Source organism: Phyllostomus hastatus, unplaced genomic scaffold, assembly GCF_019186645.2.
Source record: "Phyllostomus hastatus isolate PE091 unplaced genomic scaffold, TTU_PhHast_1.1 phas_scaffold_93, whole genome shotgun sequence".
In the NCBI taxonomy this organism is placed as follows: domain Eukaryota; kingdom Metazoa; phylum Chordata; class Mammalia; order Chiroptera; family Phyllostomidae; genus Phyllostomus; species Phyllostomus hastatus.
In genome coordinates this window covers 18,592,232-18,611,728 of record NW_025334042.1, presented here as the reverse complement: position 1 = coordinate 18,611,728, position 19,497 = coordinate 18,592,232, and the positions used below count along the sequence as shown (strand labels likewise).

The 19,497-nt window shown below is 53.8% G+C and overlaps 2 protein-coding genes across 2 annotated transcripts; both read left to right on the top strand.

Moving 5' to 3' along the window:
- On the top strand, positions 1 to 3,175 carry HOXC11 (homeobox C11). The gene is made up of 2 exons (XM_045829791.1): positions 1 to 694; positions 1,970 to 3,175. Exons 1-2 carry the CDS (start codon positions 1 to 3, stop codon positions 2,200 to 2,202), a joined length of 927 nt encoding a protein of 308 aa, XP_045685747.1. The 3' UTR covers positions 2,203 to 3,175.
- Positions 3,176 to 12,051: 8,876 nt separating this feature from the next.
- HOXC10 (homeobox C10) lies at positions 12,052 to 17,083 on the top strand. The gene is made up of 2 exons (XM_045829706.1): positions 12,052 to 12,887; positions 15,982 to 17,083. The coding sequence occupies exons 1-2, from the start codon at positions 12,137 to 12,139 to the stop codon at positions 16,257 to 16,259; spliced, it is 1,029 nt and encodes a 342-aa protein (XP_045685662.1). The 5' UTR covers positions 12,052 to 12,136; the 3' UTR covers positions 16,260 to 17,083.
- Positions 17,084 to 19,497: the final 2,414 nt, after the last annotated feature.

Sequence of the window (19,497 nt, the reverse complement as noted above, 5' to 3'; positions counted from 1 at the left end):
ATGTTTAACTCGGTCAACCTGGGCAACTTCTGCTCGCCGTCGCGCAAGGAGAGGGGCGCTGATTTCGGCGAGCGAGGGAGCTGCGCCTCCAACCTCTACCTGCCCAGTTGCACTTACTACGTGCCCGAGTTCTCCACGGTCTCCTCCTTCCTGCCTCAGGCCCCTTCTCGTCAGATCTCCTACCCCTACTCCGCCCAGGTGCCCCCGGTCCGCGAGGTCTCCTACGGCCTGGAGCCCTCCGGCAAGTGGCACCACCGGAACAGCTACTCCTCCTGCTATGCGGCCGCCGACGAGCTCATGCACCGCGAGTGCCTGCCTCCTTCCACCGTCACCGAGATCCTCATGAAAAACGAAGGCTCCTACGGCGGCCACCACCATGCCAGCGCCCCACACGCGGCCCCCGCCGGCTTCTACTCCTCGGTCAACAAGAACAGCGTCCTGCCTCAAGCCTTCGACCGCTTCTTCGACAACGCCTACTGCGGCGGCGGCGGCGGCGGCGGCGACGCGCCCGCCGAGCCCCCCTGCCCGGGCAAGGGGGAGGCCAAAGGGGAGCCCGAGGCGCCCCCGGCCTCGGGACTAGCGTCCCGGGCTGAAGCGGGCGCCGAGGCCGAGGCCGAGGAGGAAAACACGAATCCCAGCTCGTCCGGGTCAGCCCACTCTGCGGCCAAGGAGCCGGCCAAGGGAGCCGCCCCCAGTAGGTAGCAGCGGCCGGGGAACCCGGCGGGCGGCGAGGGTGGGAGCGAGAGGAGGGCGAGGGTAGGGGGGAGGCGAGGGGAGCGGGGACGGCCTCGTGTTTTGGGTCAGTCTGATTTTATGTGGAGTTTTATAAGCATTCAAAGGATTTTATTATAACCTACAAAGCCCTCTCTTCCAACTCGACTTTTTACGATGGAGAAGGGGTGGGGAGGGAGGGAAAAGGGCTCTTTGGAAAAGCCGGGCGAACCCCCCTCCCCGTTATCTCCCTCTGTCTGTGAAATTTTTAAAAGCGCCACCATCGCAGGCTACACTAACTTTGATCGTGAACTTAGAGGAGCATTTAAGGAAGAAGGACGGGGAGCCGGGCGGCCGGGGGTGGGAGGGAGGGGAGGGGTGGGGGGGGAGAAAGGGGAGGGCGAGGGAGAGACCGGGAGAAACTCCGAGAGGGGGAGTGGTGGGGGAGAGAGGCGACGGAGCAGAACTTGAGACCGGAGGGGCCAGCCGGAGCAGCTCTGCTCCCTTTGAAAACTGTTTCTGAAATGTTCAAACTATGTGTTCGCGGGTCCCCGGGCAGAACCCGGAGCCACCCAGGGTCGGCGGCGACGGAGGCTTGGGGAGAGGCGACTCCGCGCGCCGCCCCGCTCTAGGCCCGGGTCCCGGCGTTTGTCCGCGCTGCGCGGCCTCCGCGCCGGCCTGGCCCGGCGACGGGCAAGGCGCGGCCCGCCGGGCGTCCCGGGGCGCCAGGGCCCCTGCAGGCGGCTCTCGGGCGTCCGTGCCGCCTGCTCGCTCGCTTCCTCCCCGCCGCCCCGCTGCTCTGCCCCACGCTCACTTCCGCGCTCCGGGTCTCCGGGGCTCCCCCCCGCCACCCCCACCCCGCCAGATTTTGCTGGAGGACGCGGACACGGCGGATTTCCAGAGTGACCAGGAGGGCGGCGGGGAAGGGCCGAGGCCCGCAGCTGAGCAGGCCGGTGCGGGGCGCGGGCGGGGGGCAGGCACGCGCTTGGCCCAGGCCGGCTCCCTCCTGCCCCTAGACTTGGCTCCCGCCGGAGGGGAGGGGTCCCTGCGGCGGCCCGGGGTGGGGACGAGCCAGACCGGGCGGGAGTTCGAGGCTGGTGCAGCGCCGTGGGCCCGCGCGGAGGTGGCCGGCCCGGCGGGAGGGCTGCCCAGCGGTGGGGCTGGGAGAAGGGCCCCGAGCGCTCAGCGGGCTGGGGTCGCCCGGGTCTCACGTGTCTCTCTCCCCCCCCTCTCCTCGAACTTGCCCCCTCCCCTCCAGACGCCCCCCGCACCCGCAAGAAGCGCTGCCCTTATTCGAAATTCCAGATCCGGGAACTGGAGCGAGAGTTTTTCTTCAACGTGTATATCAACAAAGAGAAGCGGCTGCAGCTGTCCCGGATGCTGAACCTGACGGACCGACAAGTGAAAATTTGGTTTCAGAACAGAAGGATGAAAGAAAAAAAACTGAGCAGAGACCGGCTGCAGTATTTCTCGGGAAATCCTCTGCTGTAACCGCAGACCGGGCCCTTCTGGGGGAGGAGGGAAGGGGAGATTATTTTATTTTTATTTTTATTTTTCATTTTCTAACTCGCCTTCTTTCCGCGGGTGGAAAACTGGACTGTGGCCAGGGCTGGCCCCCACTGTCATCGCCCGCACTTCCTTCCGGAACTTCCTTCACCTTCAGTTCGACTCCCGCTGCGGGACAGGCACCGGGCCTGGAAGGGTGGTGAAGCGAGTTGTCTGACCCGTGGCGAGTGGACTCCGTTGGCGCCGAGGTCAAGACTTTTAAAAGAAAACACACCTCGCGACAATGTCTTGCTGCTTGGATCGAGTGGGGGAGGGGCGGGAATCGTGGGCGCCTGAGCCGAACAATCCTGGAACTGAAAGCTTTCCCTTGCCCCAGTGAAAAGATCTGCTGAAACACCGCGTCTTCGAGGGGAGGCTTCTCCGGCTAAACGGCCCTGCCCCACCTGCCCCACTGCTAGGGGGCAGCTAAATGTGATCCTGCTTCGCTGTGAAATTTCTGTACCTTCGACTTGGTGTTAGGTGTGCAAAGTCCGTGTCCTACCTCCGTCTGCGCCCAGGCCCCGCCCAAGCCTAGCTGTTCTCTCTGTGAATGTGTAGAGCCCTCCTTCGACATTTCGTAACTGGTGCATTGAGGTTTCCCAACCTTTTTCCAAATCGTGCCCCACTCCATGGGTTTATAGCTATAGTCTATGCAGTTGTTACCTCCTTTTTTTTTAAGGAAAAAAAAAAGATTGGGGTGATCGAAGCAATAGGGAGATGGGATTGGGCGCCTCCCCCATGCTGGGGCCTGAATTTTTGTAAATAAATTTCACAAGCGTTTCTTTCTACCCCGAGGGGGTGGGGGGAGGGCTCAACTGGAATGAGACTCGGATCACCCCTCTCTCTCCATGTGCGTGAGTGTGTGTACGTGCGCAATCCCCCTCCTAGTCCTGTCCCAGAGGGATTGCTGTGAAGTTTTTTTTTTTGGTGGCAAATAAAGATATTTCTTTCTGTTCAGTATTATGATTTTATTTGACCCTTTTATTAGCCCCTCTCCTCTTAAAACTCTCAGTGCTCCCAAGGTGGAGAAAGAGGCAGGCAGGCAGAGCCCAGGCGTGTGAGGGTAGGCCGGAGCTGGTGGGCCGCACCCCCTCTCCAATGGCGGGCGATGGTGTGGTGGGAGCTTCCTCCCGCTCTCAGGCCTAGGATATCCCATGGCTCCTCTTAAAGCTCTTTTCTCACGTGCAGCCCAAGCTGCGTCCAAATGCCCAGCAAAGCTTTCCCATTTAAGTATACGTTTGTTGTGGAGTTAATTGTAACCATCATCGAATTTAAATTTATAGGAATTTTCTTGGCTCCACCGCCTTCCCGCCAGATGTCTCCGTCTGTCGCAGTTAAATGTGTAGGCTTGAGGATAGGGCTTTTGCTGTTGTTTTTTTTTTTCTCGATGAGAAGACTGTATTGGAATTTTTATATACAATTTTGAAGGAGGGAGGAGAGTGGAGGAACCAGCCCCCTTCCTTTCCTCACCTAGGCTGCCCCAGAGGGTGGGAAGGTGGGGCCAGGCCCCTTCCTCTCAAGCACAAATGGCCAGGCTCCTCCAGACACAGCAACACCTTAGGTTGGGGCCACCCTCATTTTTATACACTGGGTGTCCCAGAGGAGAAAGCTCCAGAGATTTGTTTTTCTAAGAGGTTGGCTTGGGGTGGGAGACTTGGGAAGGAGATGGCCTGAGGGGACAGTCACCACACCCATCTACATTTGCTGCGTGTTTCTTCTCCATAATCCTCTCGGCACTTTCTGTGAGAGCACTCTGGCAGTCTCTCATCCAAATTTGCTATTTGACATCTGAGATTTGAAACCAATTCTCTTGTCTTTCCCCCTCTTTTGAACTGTTCTTATGTCATTCAAAGAAAATGTTTTTGTCAATACAGTTCTGTTGAATGAAAGATAAAAGTGCCAAGACTACGGACTATCGCTTCTAGGCTCTGCCGTTGTTTTTGATGACAGGGATCTCTACAGCTTAGGTTCTGAATCTGTAATTTGTAAGTGTGGTTTTGAGACAAAATTTGCAAACTGAGCTGTATGTACAACACAGTCCCCCAGTTGTGCCCTGTCAGTTCCCCCATACACCCACGCATGGGGGAATTTTTGAGTTGGTGTGCTTATGGGTACACATGAGAAGGAATATTACTTGTATGCTTTTCCTGTACTGTGGAACAACCCTGACCACATGCGCTTCTAGGGCTCGTGTCCTCTGTGGCGTGGCACCCTGGCAGTGTTTAGTGTCAGCAGGAATGCAGCTGAGGGCCTCTGTGCGTGTGTGCACGTGTGTGTGGGAGGCTCCTCCAGGTATGTGGTATTTATCTCCTAGTCATATCAGGGGATATTGGCCTGCTGGGCATGTTTCCAATAAAATAAGGTGAAAATAACTCTGTAGAATGGACCTTTTATAAAGCAAAATATTAATCTCCAATAGCCACTGATTTTGGAGAAAAACATTTTAATTCACAGCTGCCTCTTTCCCTGCAATGTGAAGCCTAGGAAAGATTCAGGAAAGATTTCTGAAAAATGAGGGGGGGCGGGTCATAGTGAAAGAAAAACAAAGCTCCTATGACCCAGGCCCTGGAACCTGCCAATCCTTGGTGATCCTCTAAAAGTAAGAAAAACAACAGTCTGTGTCCCCCATACAAACTCACCTTTAGGCCCCGGGGATGTCCAACCCCCCTCGCTGACCAGGGGTACTCTGGGCTCAACTTCTCCGGGTAATCCCCTCCAGCCACGGCGCTGCCCTGGAACAAAAGATCCTCGTCTAGACGCCGCCATAAAGCGACCCCCCCTCCCGCCCCCGCCCGCGCCTCTAAACCCAGTTTCATTTCGCCCTTAACGACCCAGTCTGGCCTGTGTTACAAAACGCTTCCGCCCTATATAGTAAACAAACCGGTAGTGGATGGTCTTGGCACCCCCAACACTCCCTATACCCCCACTCCATTACCCCCTTGCCCCGTATTTTCCCCTTCTGTAACCTTTCTCAGTTCCCAGTTCCCCAACCCCCTTTCCCTGCCACCCCCACCCCCACACACAAGTAAATAAACCCGAGGCCGAGTTCAAAGTTTCCCGGAGCTAAGGAGGAATGTTGGTTGTAAAAATCCAAGTTTATAGCGCACGTGGGAGTTTACAAGGGTATTAAGTGGTGTGGGCTGAGAGAGAGCACTCTGGGCCCCTCCCCAGCCCACGACGGGCTTTGTGGGTGCACGGAGAACCTGGGAGTCCTTGAAAGGAGAAATGGGTTGGGGCTAGACTTTGGTTTGGGGTCTCTTTGTCACTCAGACCCCTAGGTTGCTGGGAAATGACGATGCCAGGGTCCCTTGGAAAACAGCTCACATAGCCCCGCCAAGAGCCTCTGAGAAAAAAACCACTGGGTGCTGGGTGTCCCAGATGGAGAGGATGGGGAGCTCTGCTTTGGAAGAGCAAGAAAGTTGCAGACCAGATGTCAGAAAGGTGAACAGGCTTGAGAATGCCTGGAGCCAGTTCTCAACCAGAGGGGGAGAAACGATCTGGGGCTAATTTCTCGAGTGGGCTGAAGACAGAGAGAGGGCTTTTTTCACCAGGGCAATGAAGAACTTTGAACTTCAAGGGAGTCAAGGGCACCACCCCTTCCCTCTCCCCGCCTCTCTCAGGAATCTGTAGGGCAATTCGGTTCTGGGCCAATATTCCCTCAAGGGGGCAGTCCGTAGGGTTTTCTGGTGTCCCAGGGCTGGATAATGCTGTTTACTGAACCCTCCCTTCTCACAGCCCGCCAGAATCCTGTGCACGCGACTACACTCTTTATTATTCATATAAACCTTTGGAAAAGGCAACGCCCGGGAAGTTTTTATAACTTTGTTTGGCATAAAAGTTTTACAAGATTCCTCCTGCCTTTTTTTTTTTAAGCTTAAAGTTTTGGTTTTGCCATGAAATAAAATTTCAAGATTTGGGGGATGTTAGGGAGACAGAGGCTCTGGGGTCCCAGTGGGTGGTAGTGTCTGGAGCTGCCCTGCTCTGCCTAAGGCAAAACAAGTCTTAAATATTGGGATAAATAGTTTCTGAGGCCCATGTTGGACCCAGCTTTGGGGGTGGCCAACACTGGGGGCTGCCAGCTAACAGAGGCTGTAGGCCTCCAGGAGACTCCTGTCCACTCTTCTCTTGAGATGTATCCTTAAAGACCCCCAAAGTTTAAACTATGTCAGCAAGGCTAGACCTCCCTCATCATGCCCTCTTGCTCTCCTGCAGGCATTGTTCTCTCCCTCTCTCTCTCTCTCTCACACACACACACACACACACACACAACCCTACACGCACCCTCAACCCACTGCATAAAGTGGAGACCCATAACTTTGATTCAGACTGCAGATTTGGGATTTGGGAGGGTCACTGTACCCACAGCCCTGCATCATCCCTGCCTCCTGCAAAGTCTACAATGGGTTTGAAGAAAGACAGAATTCAAAACGCTCAGAAATTCCTGCCCAGAGGTTGCAGTGGTTGCAGGACAGAAGGAGAGGGACACCAGCAAGGCTGCAGTCTGAGAGCTCAGAGAACAAAGGTGCTCGTGTGGGACATGGCCTTGGGCTGCTAAGCCCACCAGTTACCCCTTGGATCTGCTCCCCACCTGGAACTGACAGAGCCTCACTCTTTGCTTTCCCCTGACTCCAGCCTTGAATTGAATTGGGCTCGAATTAAGGTTATTTTAATGTTCAGTTCTGGAAGTCAACACAAAGATGGAGCAAATTCTACAAAGACGGACGTGGTGGACAAGGTTCCTTTGGGGAGATGGAAATGAAGATACCTGAGCCCAGCAACCAGTGCTGTAGAGAGCCATGGAGTCACTAAGGACCACGTCCCAGCGCCAGCTTCTCCTTCTGTAACAGTGACTGTCGAGGCCTGGCCCCCGGCTGCTGGCAGCCCTACGCTTTCCCTTGTGAGGAGCTGTGCTAATACTGAAGGCAGGAGAAGGTCAACACCAAGCCTGAGTAGCCGGCTGGAAAGGGATGCAACCGAGCCTGATACTCCTCCCTCGTGGACCCCATCGCAAGAGAGAAAACCAGAAAGGTTAGGGGAGAAAGTCAAAGGGAAGGAAAACACTGAGAAGGAAAGAAAAGGCCAAAGAATAAATTGTATAAAAGAAAGAAAGAAAAGGAGGAATGAGGAAGATAAATTAAGGAAGAAGGAGAAAAGATCAGAAAAAAGGAAGAAAAATAAACTGCAGAAAAAGGGAAAGAAAGAAAAATTGCAAAGAAAGAAGGAGGACCAAAAAGAAAGAATGAAGGGAAGGAAGGAAGGAAGGAAGGAAGGAAGGAAGGAGAAATAGGTAAATAATGAAAAACAGATCTTGGAAAAGGAATTTAGCCGGTAAGGAAGGAGTGGGGATTTTCACCGGAGTGAGCTGGCCCAACCACAGCTCTGGCTCTGGCTGGAAACCCGACCTACTGGGGCAACTTGGAAGCAAACCATTAAAGTGGGGAGCAAAGCCTTCCCCCCAAGACATCCTCCCATCTGTCTCCTCCTGCCAAAGCTTCTCTTGGACACCTCTTGGACACGTTTGCTGTCTGGTTTCGATTCGGGAGGCAAGTTAAACTACTGGCCGGCTTCCGAATGGCAAGAAAGCAGTTGTGCTGGCTCAGGTTATCAGACTTCAGGACTCGGCATCGCAGGAAACACGTATTTGGGTAAAGTGAATATTTGTGGCTCTGTACACAAAATTAAGCACAATTTAGAACTGTGTGTGTAAGCGGTGTACTCCGTATCATCTGGGTGCAAATGTGTGTATGAGGTCCAGATGTGAGAGCGACTCTGATGGCTGGGCTGCTGGGGTTGAATGGCTGTGGGACCCGAGCAGATGGAGGAGACCAGAGGCCCCTCCAAGTGTCCTCGGCCACCCACCTCCCTCTCGGTACCTGTCCGAAAAGCTCTTTTCTGCACTTCTGAGCATTCTGTATTTTGTCTGGGATTTTCCCTACTCCCAGTGAAGCCGGGGCGTGGCAGAGCCTGGTGTTAGTGAAACAGAAGAGCAAATCTTTCCTTCAAGTTTTGGAAGGAGAATAATTTATCTGGGACTCCAAAATAAGATGGAAAAACCCTGCAATTTTTACCATTGGTATCATTTCGTTTTCCATTTTGGTTGAGAAGTTTTCAATATAAACACTTTTTAATTTTTTTAAATGTTACTCCAAAGGGAGAGACACTTTTCCTTTTTCTCTTCATCTTTGGAACTTCCCAGATGACTTTCCTAACCTTTTGGGGAAACTTCACTAATTTTCCTTGGAGAAATCAGTGATTCTGTGGTGCTTTGAGGGCTAGAGCCCAAAAAACAGCGACGTTCCTTTCTGTTTGTTGAGTACTCCATTCTCCTTCTCCTATTTTCAAATGGAGACCCCTAGCGCCCCAGCCTTTGGCCTGCCCTCTGGAACCCGCCAACCATCCTGGGACATGCCAGGAGCACCTTCTTCCTTTCCCTTGTTTACAGTTCCACGGGCAGCAGGAGGCCCAGGGCCCCATGCCTGCTTCCCTTCCAGGGTCTGGGTACCACATAGGGCCAGGACTCTCAGGGTAGGTGGGATTTGTCAAGATGTTGCAGCCTGATCCTCACTCTGGCCTGCAGCCCTGGATTTTCACATCCCCAAGTTGAGGCAAAAAGAGGGAGCCCAACAGTCGGGCATAGGTGCAGGTCTCTTGGCATTCCTGGAAAGTTGGGGAAATGGCTTAACAGGACAATTCTAGTAACAGAGACTTCTCCTGGACCCCAGTTCAGTTCCTCAGGGCGCAGGCCTGAGGGTCTTGGCCCTGTGGAGCAAGGCCTGAGGGCCCCTGGCAGCGGCAGCAGGCAGGATGGCCGTGGCAGCTCGAGTGCCTTTGAACGCCAGTCCCGGACAATAGGACTGAACCGGCCTTTGCTCGTGGCCTCCGGAAAGACCGAGCCCAAGGGGGCAGGGCTGGGACCCACAACCGACTGTACTTCCCCGGACCACACAAACGCTCCTGTCGTCCTTGTGTCCTTTTTCCCATCTCCCCGAATGGGGCAGAATTCCAGAGTCTGCAAACCCCAACAAGTTATTCAAGTCTGCGTCAGCACGGGCTCTTGTTTAACAGCTCCGGGTTTGCGTTTATCCTGTTTATCCTGCGTAATTAAAGGCAAACATTTGTCCCACCAGGGGTCCCACTTAGGCTGATGAATTTGATTTCTTTTTTCATTAATGAGCCGTGTTTATCATACTTCTAATTATTTCAACTTTAAACACTATTTGTTCTTGTGAGGAGATAGGAGTCTAGGCGGGAGTTTCCTTCTCCTGCGGGGATTACTTCCACTAATAATGGCAAGGATTCTGAAGCGACTCCATCCTCTCCCACACTGAGGTAAGGAATGAGTTTGGGATGGGGGTCGGGCTGGTAGGGGGAGACAGGTCCTAATGCCCAGTGACTCCACTTCTGTCCTGTTGGTTCCCCAGGTTAAGCCTAGGGGCTCCCTGGGTTTGAGAGGTAATCTGGAATTTGTCTTCTTCACCCTCCTCCTCCTCCTTCACCCCCTCCCAGGCTGGAATAAGATCCTTTCTCTGTGAGGCTCGTGCAAACTTCCCCCAGCCCCAGCCAGATCCCAGCATGGCTGGCAGAGGCTCCCGTAGCGCTGTCCTGGCCCCCAGCTACTAACACCGAGAGAAAAAGCAGGAAAGGCTGAAGTGGCCAAGTGGCACCTGGGCGTGGGGGACAGCACCTAGCAGACCCCAAAACAGAGGGTAAGAACGGGGAACTGGGATGCCAAACCCCAGGGGCAGGCACACTAGGCAAGAAAGTGAGGGCAATGTGAGAGAGAGGGAAGGGAGCCCCTCCTAAGCCATATAATTCTCAATTGCTTTGGTCTTTAATTTCATCGCCCCATAAATGAGGAAATATCAGTTCCCATACTAAATTTTTATCCCCGGCTGATAAATATGACGGGGAATTTTCGTTGGGTCCTCGTAAAAGCGAGCAGTTTCGATCAAACTGGTGGGAAAAGACTTATGCAGATAATACAAACAGAGTGGCCATAAAGTCTCCGCCGTTTCCCTCGGGGTGGGCGATGGGACAAATGGCTTCTTGGATTGACTGCTGTCCGCGTCGTCCCAAGTCTCCTTTGGGGCCTAAACAGCCTAACCTTGCCGGGGCCAACCCTTATGCTGAGCCCACGGCGACCCCTGCAAATGAAAACAAAACCATTTCAAATCTCCGCTGCCTGGTCCTGCAAGCAAGTCACACATTACAGATGTTCTTCCAGTTTTTCCAAGGTTCAGGGACCCCTGTGCCTTCTCTTTGACCCACTGGATGGAGGGAATCCGGTGGATTTCTTTCCGAAGTCTCCTTGCTGCCGGGGATTTGGGCCTCCCTAGAGCGAACAAGGCTTCTCTCTCCTCCAAGCCAGGGCGCTCAGAGCTCCCGTCCTTTCCCCGCCGGGCTCCAGCCCTTCAGAAAGTCGAAACCAAGGCTTGTCCATGGGAAAATGTGGGGCAACTGGAAAAACAAGTTATTCTCCAGATTCCGTTTCCTAAGTCAGGCATGGAGAGTTTAGTTCGCTTTGGGAGAAAGGCAATGGAGAAACGGAAAGGACTGTTTGAGACATACCTTGCCCCTTATTTTTCGCTTCCCTTTATTGAAAAACAACCACAATAACACACTCATACCTTGGCTCCTTTCAAAAACACCCCCAGCTCATCCACTCTGTAAAGGGAAGTTCTTTGGGTAGGGTTTTGTCGAGTCTGGTGTTCCGGTTTTCCGTGGGATACGTGACTCCCCCAAACCCGCTGAGGCCCGCGGGTTCCCTCTTTCTCTCCGGTAATATTCCCTGTTTTAGTGGGAGCAAGGTCAATTAACAAATGCGGGGCGCTGGGGCCTGGAGCAAAGCCGTCAAACCCACCCCAAGGCCAAAGCCTTTCTCTGAGAAGGTAGCTCAGGAGCGGCCCACACAGCCAGGCCCAGGCTGCACTCCCGGGTCGGGGACCGTGCCTCGGGTCGCCAGCTTCCTCTCCCTGAGACCCCTGGATCCCCTCGGAACCTCCTTTCCCCAAGCAGCCCTGAAGTGATGTGACCGCTCCTCCCTGGCCCACCCCATACACTGGAGATCCCCAGTCAACTCCCACAGAGAACTTGCAGCTCAACCAGTTTCCATGACGAGCGGTCCCCGAGTTCTCAGCCCCAAAAGCCAATCCTGACGGACGAGGACACACAGGAGAGCGGAAACTTTAGTTCTGTTTGGGATTCCTTAACTTTTTCTCCATTTGTCTGCCCACTGGAGTCCTCCTCCGCCAAAGTTCACCCCAGACCCACCCCAAGGGAAGAGCAGGACGGGGATCCAAGAAGAAGAAAGGGGAGGTGAGGAGAGGGGAAGAAGTACCTGAACGGTGTCTTGACCTTTTAATTTGAATTTGTTTTGAGCCCCGAGTTGCTTCCCTCTCTCCCTCTTTCTGGTATTTCCCCCCTTTCGTGCACCCCCTCCCCAGGAATTACAGGCTAGTTCCAGAGTAAACAAACCCCATTCTCCAAAGAACCCTCCGCCCCCACACAATCTCCCTCCACCTCCCTCTTGTCCCTGCAGCCCCGGGGGTGCTTCCTTTGTTCGCGGGGAAGGGCTCCGGCGCCCCTACCCCGAGGTGGCTGCTAGGTGGCGCTGTTACTCCACGCAGGGCGCTCCGCCTGCCGACAACTTGACCCCGCTGACGTCACGGCCGTCTGAATCATCAAGGCCATTTTCAAATCCCATTGGTCTAGCCGTCACATGGTGAGGACTGAATGCGCGGATAATTATGGAGCTGATATTCCCCCCCTCCCCTTCTTTTCCCTCCCGCCCCTCCAACCGCCCCCCCTCCCGGATGGGGAAAAAAAAAGATGTCAGCTCCTCCGCTGTAGTATTGCTCCTTAAAAACCCCTCTCTCTGAAAATGACATGCCCTCGCAATGTAACTCCGAACTCGTACGCTGAGCCCTTGGCTGCGCCGGGCGGAGGAGAGCGCTATAGCCGGAGCCCAGGCATGTATATGCAATCTGGGAGTGACTTCAACTGCGGGGTGATGAGGGGCTGCGGGCTCGCGCCCTCGCTCTCCAAGAGGGACGAGGGCAGCACTCCCAACCTCGCCCTCAACACCTATCCGTCCTACCTCTCGCAGCTGGACTCCTGGGGCGACCCCAAAGCCGCGTACCGCCTGGAACAACCTGTTGGCAGGCCGCTGTCCTCCTGCTCCTACCCACCTAGTGTCAAGGAGGAGAATGTCTGCTGTATGTACAGCGCAGAGAAGAGGGCGAAAAGTGGCCCCGAGGCAGCCCTTTACTCCCACACCCTGCAAGAGTCCTGCCTCGGGGAGCACGATGTGCCCGTGCCCAGCTATTACCGCGCTAGCCCGAGTTACTCCGCGCTGGACAAGCCGCCCCACTGTGCCGGGGCCAACGACTTCCAAACCCCTTTTGAGCAGCGGGCCGGTCTCAACCCGCGCGCCGAACATCTGGAGTCGTCCCAGCTCGGGGGCAAAGTGAGTTTCCCTGAGACCCCCAAGTCCGACAGCCATACCCCCAGCCCCAATGAAATCAAGACGGAGCAGAGCTTGGCGGGCCCAAAAGGCAGCCCCCTGGAGAGCGAAAAGGAGCGGGCCAAAACCGCCGACTCCAGCCCAGACACCTCAGATAACGAAGCGAAAGGTAAGGCTGCCTGGGCCTGGGCCCGGCTGGTACGCTCGGTTACTTGGTCTCCCTGGCCGGGGCGGAGGAAGGTTGAGGTTTGGGCCAAGGAGGCCCTGGACAGTTCTGGGAATGCGACCCCAGCTTGCGACTCCTGTCTGCTGAGCGCCAGGCTGGTGGCGCGTCACTTAGCTAAGGAAGGTGAGCGGCGAAGTGGAGGTGCTGGGCAGGCAGCCGCCGTGAGCGCCCAGACCCGAGGGTGGTGTGCACCGCGGGCAGCCTGTAGGCGCCGTCAGCTGCCCGGGTCGGGTGACCACTCCCAGCTTGTGCTGGCTTTGGTTTGCTTGCTCTTCGCTTTGGTCCGGCGCGGTAGCGGTGGTGGTGCCGGGGAGCTGGTGTCCCACGCTCAGGTCAAAAGCTTGTAAAAATCTTAAAATGGCGATCTTGGGTCAGGGACTAGGGAAGGCTGGGGAGAAAGAAGATTTCGCTTTACTGCGTTTTCCCAGTTGAAAATTGTTTCCCGCGGAGCACGATTTGTTATTTGTAGGTCTCATTTGTGCGTGTGGTTTGGGACCCTGCGGTTCTGGGCCCAGCTGGGGGCCTTGTGTAGAGGGACTGGGGCCGGAAGAGGTGGAGGTGAAGGGCTACCGCCACGTCTCTCCCTCCCCCAGAAGCCTAGCTGGGGTATGGCGTTGGAAAGGGGCATTTGGACTGCTGTAAGTTTTTTGTCTCTCTTTAAAATTTTTCTTTTCCTTTTTTCCTAGTAAAATTAAATTTTTTTCGTTGGTTTCCAATAACAGCTTACAAATGAGAGGTAGGGAAATTTCTGAGTGAATGGCAAGGAAGTGTGGCTTTAGTTGCTTTATTGTGATTTTGGTTTAAGAGAGAAAGCCTAGCCAGAGTTCAAGCTCAGGGTTCAGGATTCATTTCTGCTACAGGAACTGGAGGACTTCAGGACCTTTCTCTGACATCTGGAGAAAGAACGTGGAGGAAAAGGGAACAGTGGAGTGAGGGCAAGGGGACTGACTTTCCCTGAAAAGTTGGAACCAAAAGCATCACAAAAAGGCCTAACTGGGAGGAGAGGAATAAAGCTTCTCCCCATAGCACTGGCTACTGGAGGCTGCATTTAAGAGGGGCTCAGTGGGTGCACAGGCAGAGGGACTAGTGAGAGCTGAGCAGACTGGGGCAGCCTGGATCTTGTGGTGCTTTGTATATGGATGCGGCGCACACGCATGCTTGGCAGCGACCTGTGTCACACTCACACACACCCCTCTTACATGCTCCGCACACATTCAGGCATGCCCGCTCACACCTGCATAGGCACTGTTTTGGCGGGCAAGGGCAGAGTCTCACCCTCTTGGTTCTCCTCTGCAAATGTGGCCTTGGCAAATTAGCTCATGGAGACCCTGGACAGAAGATGAGGTGTGTTCATGAACGTGAGGAGGAGAGTGAGGCACACACATCCACGAAGGCTTCACTGTGACACGTGTGCAACATGAAAGTTAATTTTACACCTTTTCTCCAGACCCTGAGCTTGGTTGGGGTATAGATTGCGTTCTAGCAAAGTCAAGGTTAACAAGTCTACCTTTAAACTCAAACTGACTTCATTCCAGTAGACCCCCCTTTCCTACCCTCTCTCCCAACAACCTGAGCCGTCCCACCCCAACTAACCCCTCTCAGTATGCTCTTTGCCTGTGCCCCTCTCTCACTTTGGTGTCTCCACCAGGCCATACTTCCCCATTTGTAATTTCTCCCCTCCCCCCAAACCTAACAACCCCAATAAGAAAATAAACAGGACAGAATTAGACGTGGAGAGCCTTTACCCAGTTTGGAAGGGCCTGCAGGTGCAGAGGTGAGAGCAGAATTAAGGACATTGGGATATTTTAAACCACAGCCTCAAGCTTGCATTTTTCTGGTGCTTTCTGGCTCCCCTGGGGCCCCCACCCCACTCCCCATCAAGATAAGACCTAGGAACCTGGCAGTTCCATTTTGCATAGGGAGGGATAGAGTGCAGAGCCATCAGCCAATTCTTTACTGGCTGCCCCTGTCAGGTCTCTGGGCTCTGTATCTACACCCCCTACCCCCCAGAAAAGATGGGTTAGGTCTTTCCCGCTGCTTGAAGAACAAGGCCAGTCCATTGTAGCAAGAATGTGGTCCAGGGAGAGAAGCTATCAATAAGATAATGGAAAATACATGCTATACTTATAGTATCTCCTTATATAGATACGTGTGTGCATATGTATAGGGCTGTGTGTCTTTGCAGGAATACATACATACATGCATGCAGGTATACATATCTATGTAGGCCATGCAGGAGATTTCCAAGAGGCTGCATTTCCTCAGTGTATCTCTCTCCCTTGACCTTAGATTCTATGTCCAGGGCAGTTGTCTGAGGACCACTTAGCATGCCCCATAGCTGTTGCCCCTGACCTCTGCTGCCTGCACAAGTTCCCCTGCACAAGTTCCCCTGCTTCAGCTATTCACACATGGGGGAAAAGGCCAGGAGAGGATGAGCTGGCAATGGGAGATCGAGGGGCAGTGTCGCTCTGTGGCACATCAGGTGGAAGCAAAGACTGGAGATCTGGTAAAGGGACAGCTGCAACAGCCTCTGGCTGCAGAGAATGGGGCAGCATCCCCCCACTGAGTTGAAAGGGGTCAGAGCTCTTTGGGAATTGCTCTAGCCAGCAGGGTGGACTCTGCCACCTGGTCTGGGGCCTGGCACATGCTTTACCTTCTGGTTGGATTTTTCCAGAGCTGGAGTGGAACAGAGAGGAGGGAGGGCCTGGTGAGGTTTCAAGCGCCCACTAGGGTCAGCAAGCTGAGGGAGGTGGTAAGGGAACACTCAGAATCTGCTAGGTCAAGGTGGATTGGAGTAATTTAAATTTAATAAATGCTTTGGAGGCAAGGATCTTCTGTTTCTCCCCCCTGTAAATCTAGATCCCAAAGCTATTCTAAGAGCCCTGAGCCCAAGAGGACCCCGCCAGTCAGGCCCAGTAGGTGAGAGCAGCTCCCCTGGGCTCCCCCAGCTGTCCTGCAGCAGGCTGGCAGAGGCTGCAGCGTTCTGGAGGGTTTGCCTCTTCAGGGATACTTATGTAAATAATGTTATTTTTAACAGAGGAGATAAAGGCAGAAAACACCACAGGAAATTGGCTGACAGCAAAGAGTGGAAGGAAGAAGAGGTGTCCCTATACTAAACACCAGACGCTGGAATTGGAGAAAGAATTTCTGTTCAATATGTATTTGACGCGAGAGCGCCGCCTGGAGATTAGCAAGACCATTAACCTTACAGACAGACAAGTCAAAATCTGGTTTCAAAATCGCAGAATGAAACTCAAGAAAATGAACCGAGAGAATCGGATCCGGGAACTGACCTCCAATTTTAATTTCACCTGAGCGCTCGGCTAGCCTCCCCTCCTCCTCCTTTCTCCCCCACTCCTTCCTTTCCCCACCCCTCCTCCCTTTGTGCCTGGTGATATATTTTTTTTCCCTCCCAGAGTATAAATGCAACAAGCCTTCAAAAAAGGCAAAGACCTCAGACTCTCCTTCCAAGGGACCAATGGTTCGTGCTGTGAAGATGCGCCCACCAAAGCATGAGAAATGGGGTGCCGAGGTTTGGGCTGTGGTGTGCCCACATAGACAAGGGTGGGAGTGTGGCTGGTGTGTGTGTCAGCTCCTCACTCACCCATGCACTCACCACAGCATCCTGTTCTCTGTTCGAAGTTAAGGTCTAACCCACCCGATTAGAAGGGGGGAAAAATAAGGACAAAATCAACCAGAGAAGGTCTGAAATCTGGCAGAGAGCACAGTCAGAATCGCTCCTTCCTTTCTGCATTTCCTCCCTAGAATAATAGACGTTTTGGAAAGTTCGGCTAGTGTTTGTGTGTTTGTTGTAGCGCCCAGCGCCTCCACCAAACCTCCTCCGTGTCTTTACCTCCCAGTCGCTCTGAGAATCTGCTTGAAGTCTCGTATTTGTACTGCTTTCTGCATTTCTCCCACCCTCCTAGCACCCTCACACCCCCATTCACTGACATCTGAAAAACTCCATCCAGAGGAACAAAAAAATTAAAAATTAAAAATAGAACATAGTGAAGTAAAGGCAGAATGCCCCTCCCAGTATCACCCTGTCCCTGTCTGGCAGTTGTGTTATTTAAAGATGTTCTGTATGTTGTATCTTTTGCATGTAGCTTCCTTGATGAAGAAAAAAAAAATCCTAATAAATTTCCAGAATCATAATCTTCAAATGGGTGGTTTTTGTTTTTAGCGTTTTTTAAGCGACACCCCCCTCCCTGAAGAGACTGAGTGTGTGGATGTGTGTGTTTTGTGTTTGACTCATCTCCTAGAGTCTTTCTAGAATGTCTCTTGGCGGGTTTAATGTAAGTGAGAGACCATAACGTTGATTTAAATATTATCCAGGTGACCACAATAAGTCAAGGTCATAAAACAGTAATGTCAGGACGGTCTGGGTGCGCGCGAGAGGTGGATTTTATGATCTGCAAATATAATGTGGTGCCGCAGTAAAAGATGCATTTAAAGGTGACTGGAGGAGGGAAAGAGGCAGAGAGCAAACTGCAATCTTGAGGAGCAGACGGATCTGATTGCCTGGGGTGCTGGGCCAGGCGCACCCCACCGCTGCTGGGGGGAACCCCAAGAGCTCCCCACCTATCTAAAGAGAGGAATAAACTTAACCGCCCGAGGGGGACACGAGGAGCTCAGCCACCGCCCCCCCTCGACAGCAGCAGCTGAAGCCCAGGCAGCAGCAGGAGGAGGAGGAGGCGGCGACAAGGTAAGAGAAGCGGTTTCTTGTTCTTCTCTCGGCGGCAGAGTGGGGACTAGCGGCATCCCCAGGTGCCCTGTGCACAGCGGGCAGAGCAGGGATGAGGGTGTTTTGGGCATCCGAGCTTTCTGAGAGCTCAGGCTTGCTTGTGGACGCTGGCAGCGGAGGGCAGTGGCCGTGAGCTCCCTTCCCTCCCCTCCCCTGCCCGTTGCTGTGGGGTTCGGTGGTTAAATGGGTAAATTGGTAGGTTTTGGCTTCTTTCTCTACACCGGCACTAAGGGTCGCTTCGAGGTTGACACATGGGTTTAGATGTTGGCCAGTCTGGTTGTCTGTTGGGGGGAGCATAGGGAAGGTAGGTTAGAGAGGGTTGGAGCTTGAAGCTTAGGTTTTTCTGCTTTCTGCTGGTTTGGATGTGAGCCTTATCCAGGCTCTCAGTCCTCATTCTCCGTAACTGTGGGGCTTTGCCAAGCAAGTGGCCTGATTGGAAGAAGCTCTGGAGCATAGGCTCTGTGGTTTGGCTACTCATAAATGCAAGGAAACCAGAGTTGAGCTCAGAGGGAGAGGATCAGAGGGAATCTAGGAGGAGAGTGCAGAAGAGCCAGATGGATCAGACAGGGGACACAGCTCAAGAGTGGAAGGACACTCCAGCTTCCCCCGAGGCCAGGGCCAGAGGCAGGGAAACAGGTCCACTGCAGTGCTGGGGGTGGGGCGGGGGTTTGGCGACTGGAGGTCCCATCTCACCAGAGTTTCCCTGAACAATTTGCTTCGACCAGAAGCTCATGAGGCAGTCAGATCCCCTAGCCACCCAGCCACCCAAAGTCTACTCTCTAGCCCTCAGGGAGCTTGTAGGGGCGGAAAGGGGGACGGGGCTGAATTTCTTCCTTCCCCAACCCCCTTCCCTTCTCCTCTCCATAGATGAAAAGCCGAATCTCCCGCCCTGCTTGCTCAGCTGATCTGTGGCTTAGGTAGTTTCATGTTGTTGGGATTGAGTTTTGAACTCGGCAACAAGAAACTGCCTGAGTTACATCAGTCGGTTTTCGTCGAGGGCCCCAACCCACCTATCCCGCTCCATCCCTCCCCAGCGGGACTGCCCCACAGCCCCTTCCAGGTAGGACACACTGGATTCAGACTAAGTAGGGCTAGCTGTGAGTGGGGCCAGACAGCCTGAAAACCTCACTTTCTACTGTCCACTCCTCAGCCTGTCCCAATCCCTGTGGCTCAGAGAGAGGAATTTCTCCTGCAGCTATTGTTTCCTGTACTCAGCTGATGGAGACAGACAAAGAAGGTCTAGCCAATTCCAAGGAAATTCAGGAATTTGAGTAAGAGGTGGCCTGGCGGGCCAGCCAGAGCAGAGCAGGGTCATCAGGAAAGAGAAGAGCACAGGAAGAGAAGGGAGTCTCTGGAAGGGTTATTTCTCTTACCTGCAACCTCCCAGGAAAAAACGTGCCTCCAGACAGTGGGGGCTGAAGCTTCCCCTTGGAAAAACGGGGTGCTTGAGGGTCCCAAGAGTTGGGGACCTCTAAGCAATAGCTCAGCCACCTCCCCTCTCCCTCTATAGCTCCATCCCCAGGAGAAGGGCATATTTAGGTTGTTAGCAGGTTAGAGGAAAGCATCAAGTCCAAGTAGAAACCCACAGGCACACACTCAAATGGGAAACGTTAGGGCAAGAACCTAGCTCTGGTCTCTGTTTAGCTGTCTGTGGTCCATAGGCCTTGGTCTGTTGTGTCTGTGGCTGTCTGGCAGCTGCTTGTCTTTGCATTATGTGGAAATGTCTGGGTGTATGGAGGCTGCCAGCGCCCACCATTACCATATTGTTGCGAAGGTTGTTGGCTGATGCCAGGGGGAGGGGGAGGATAA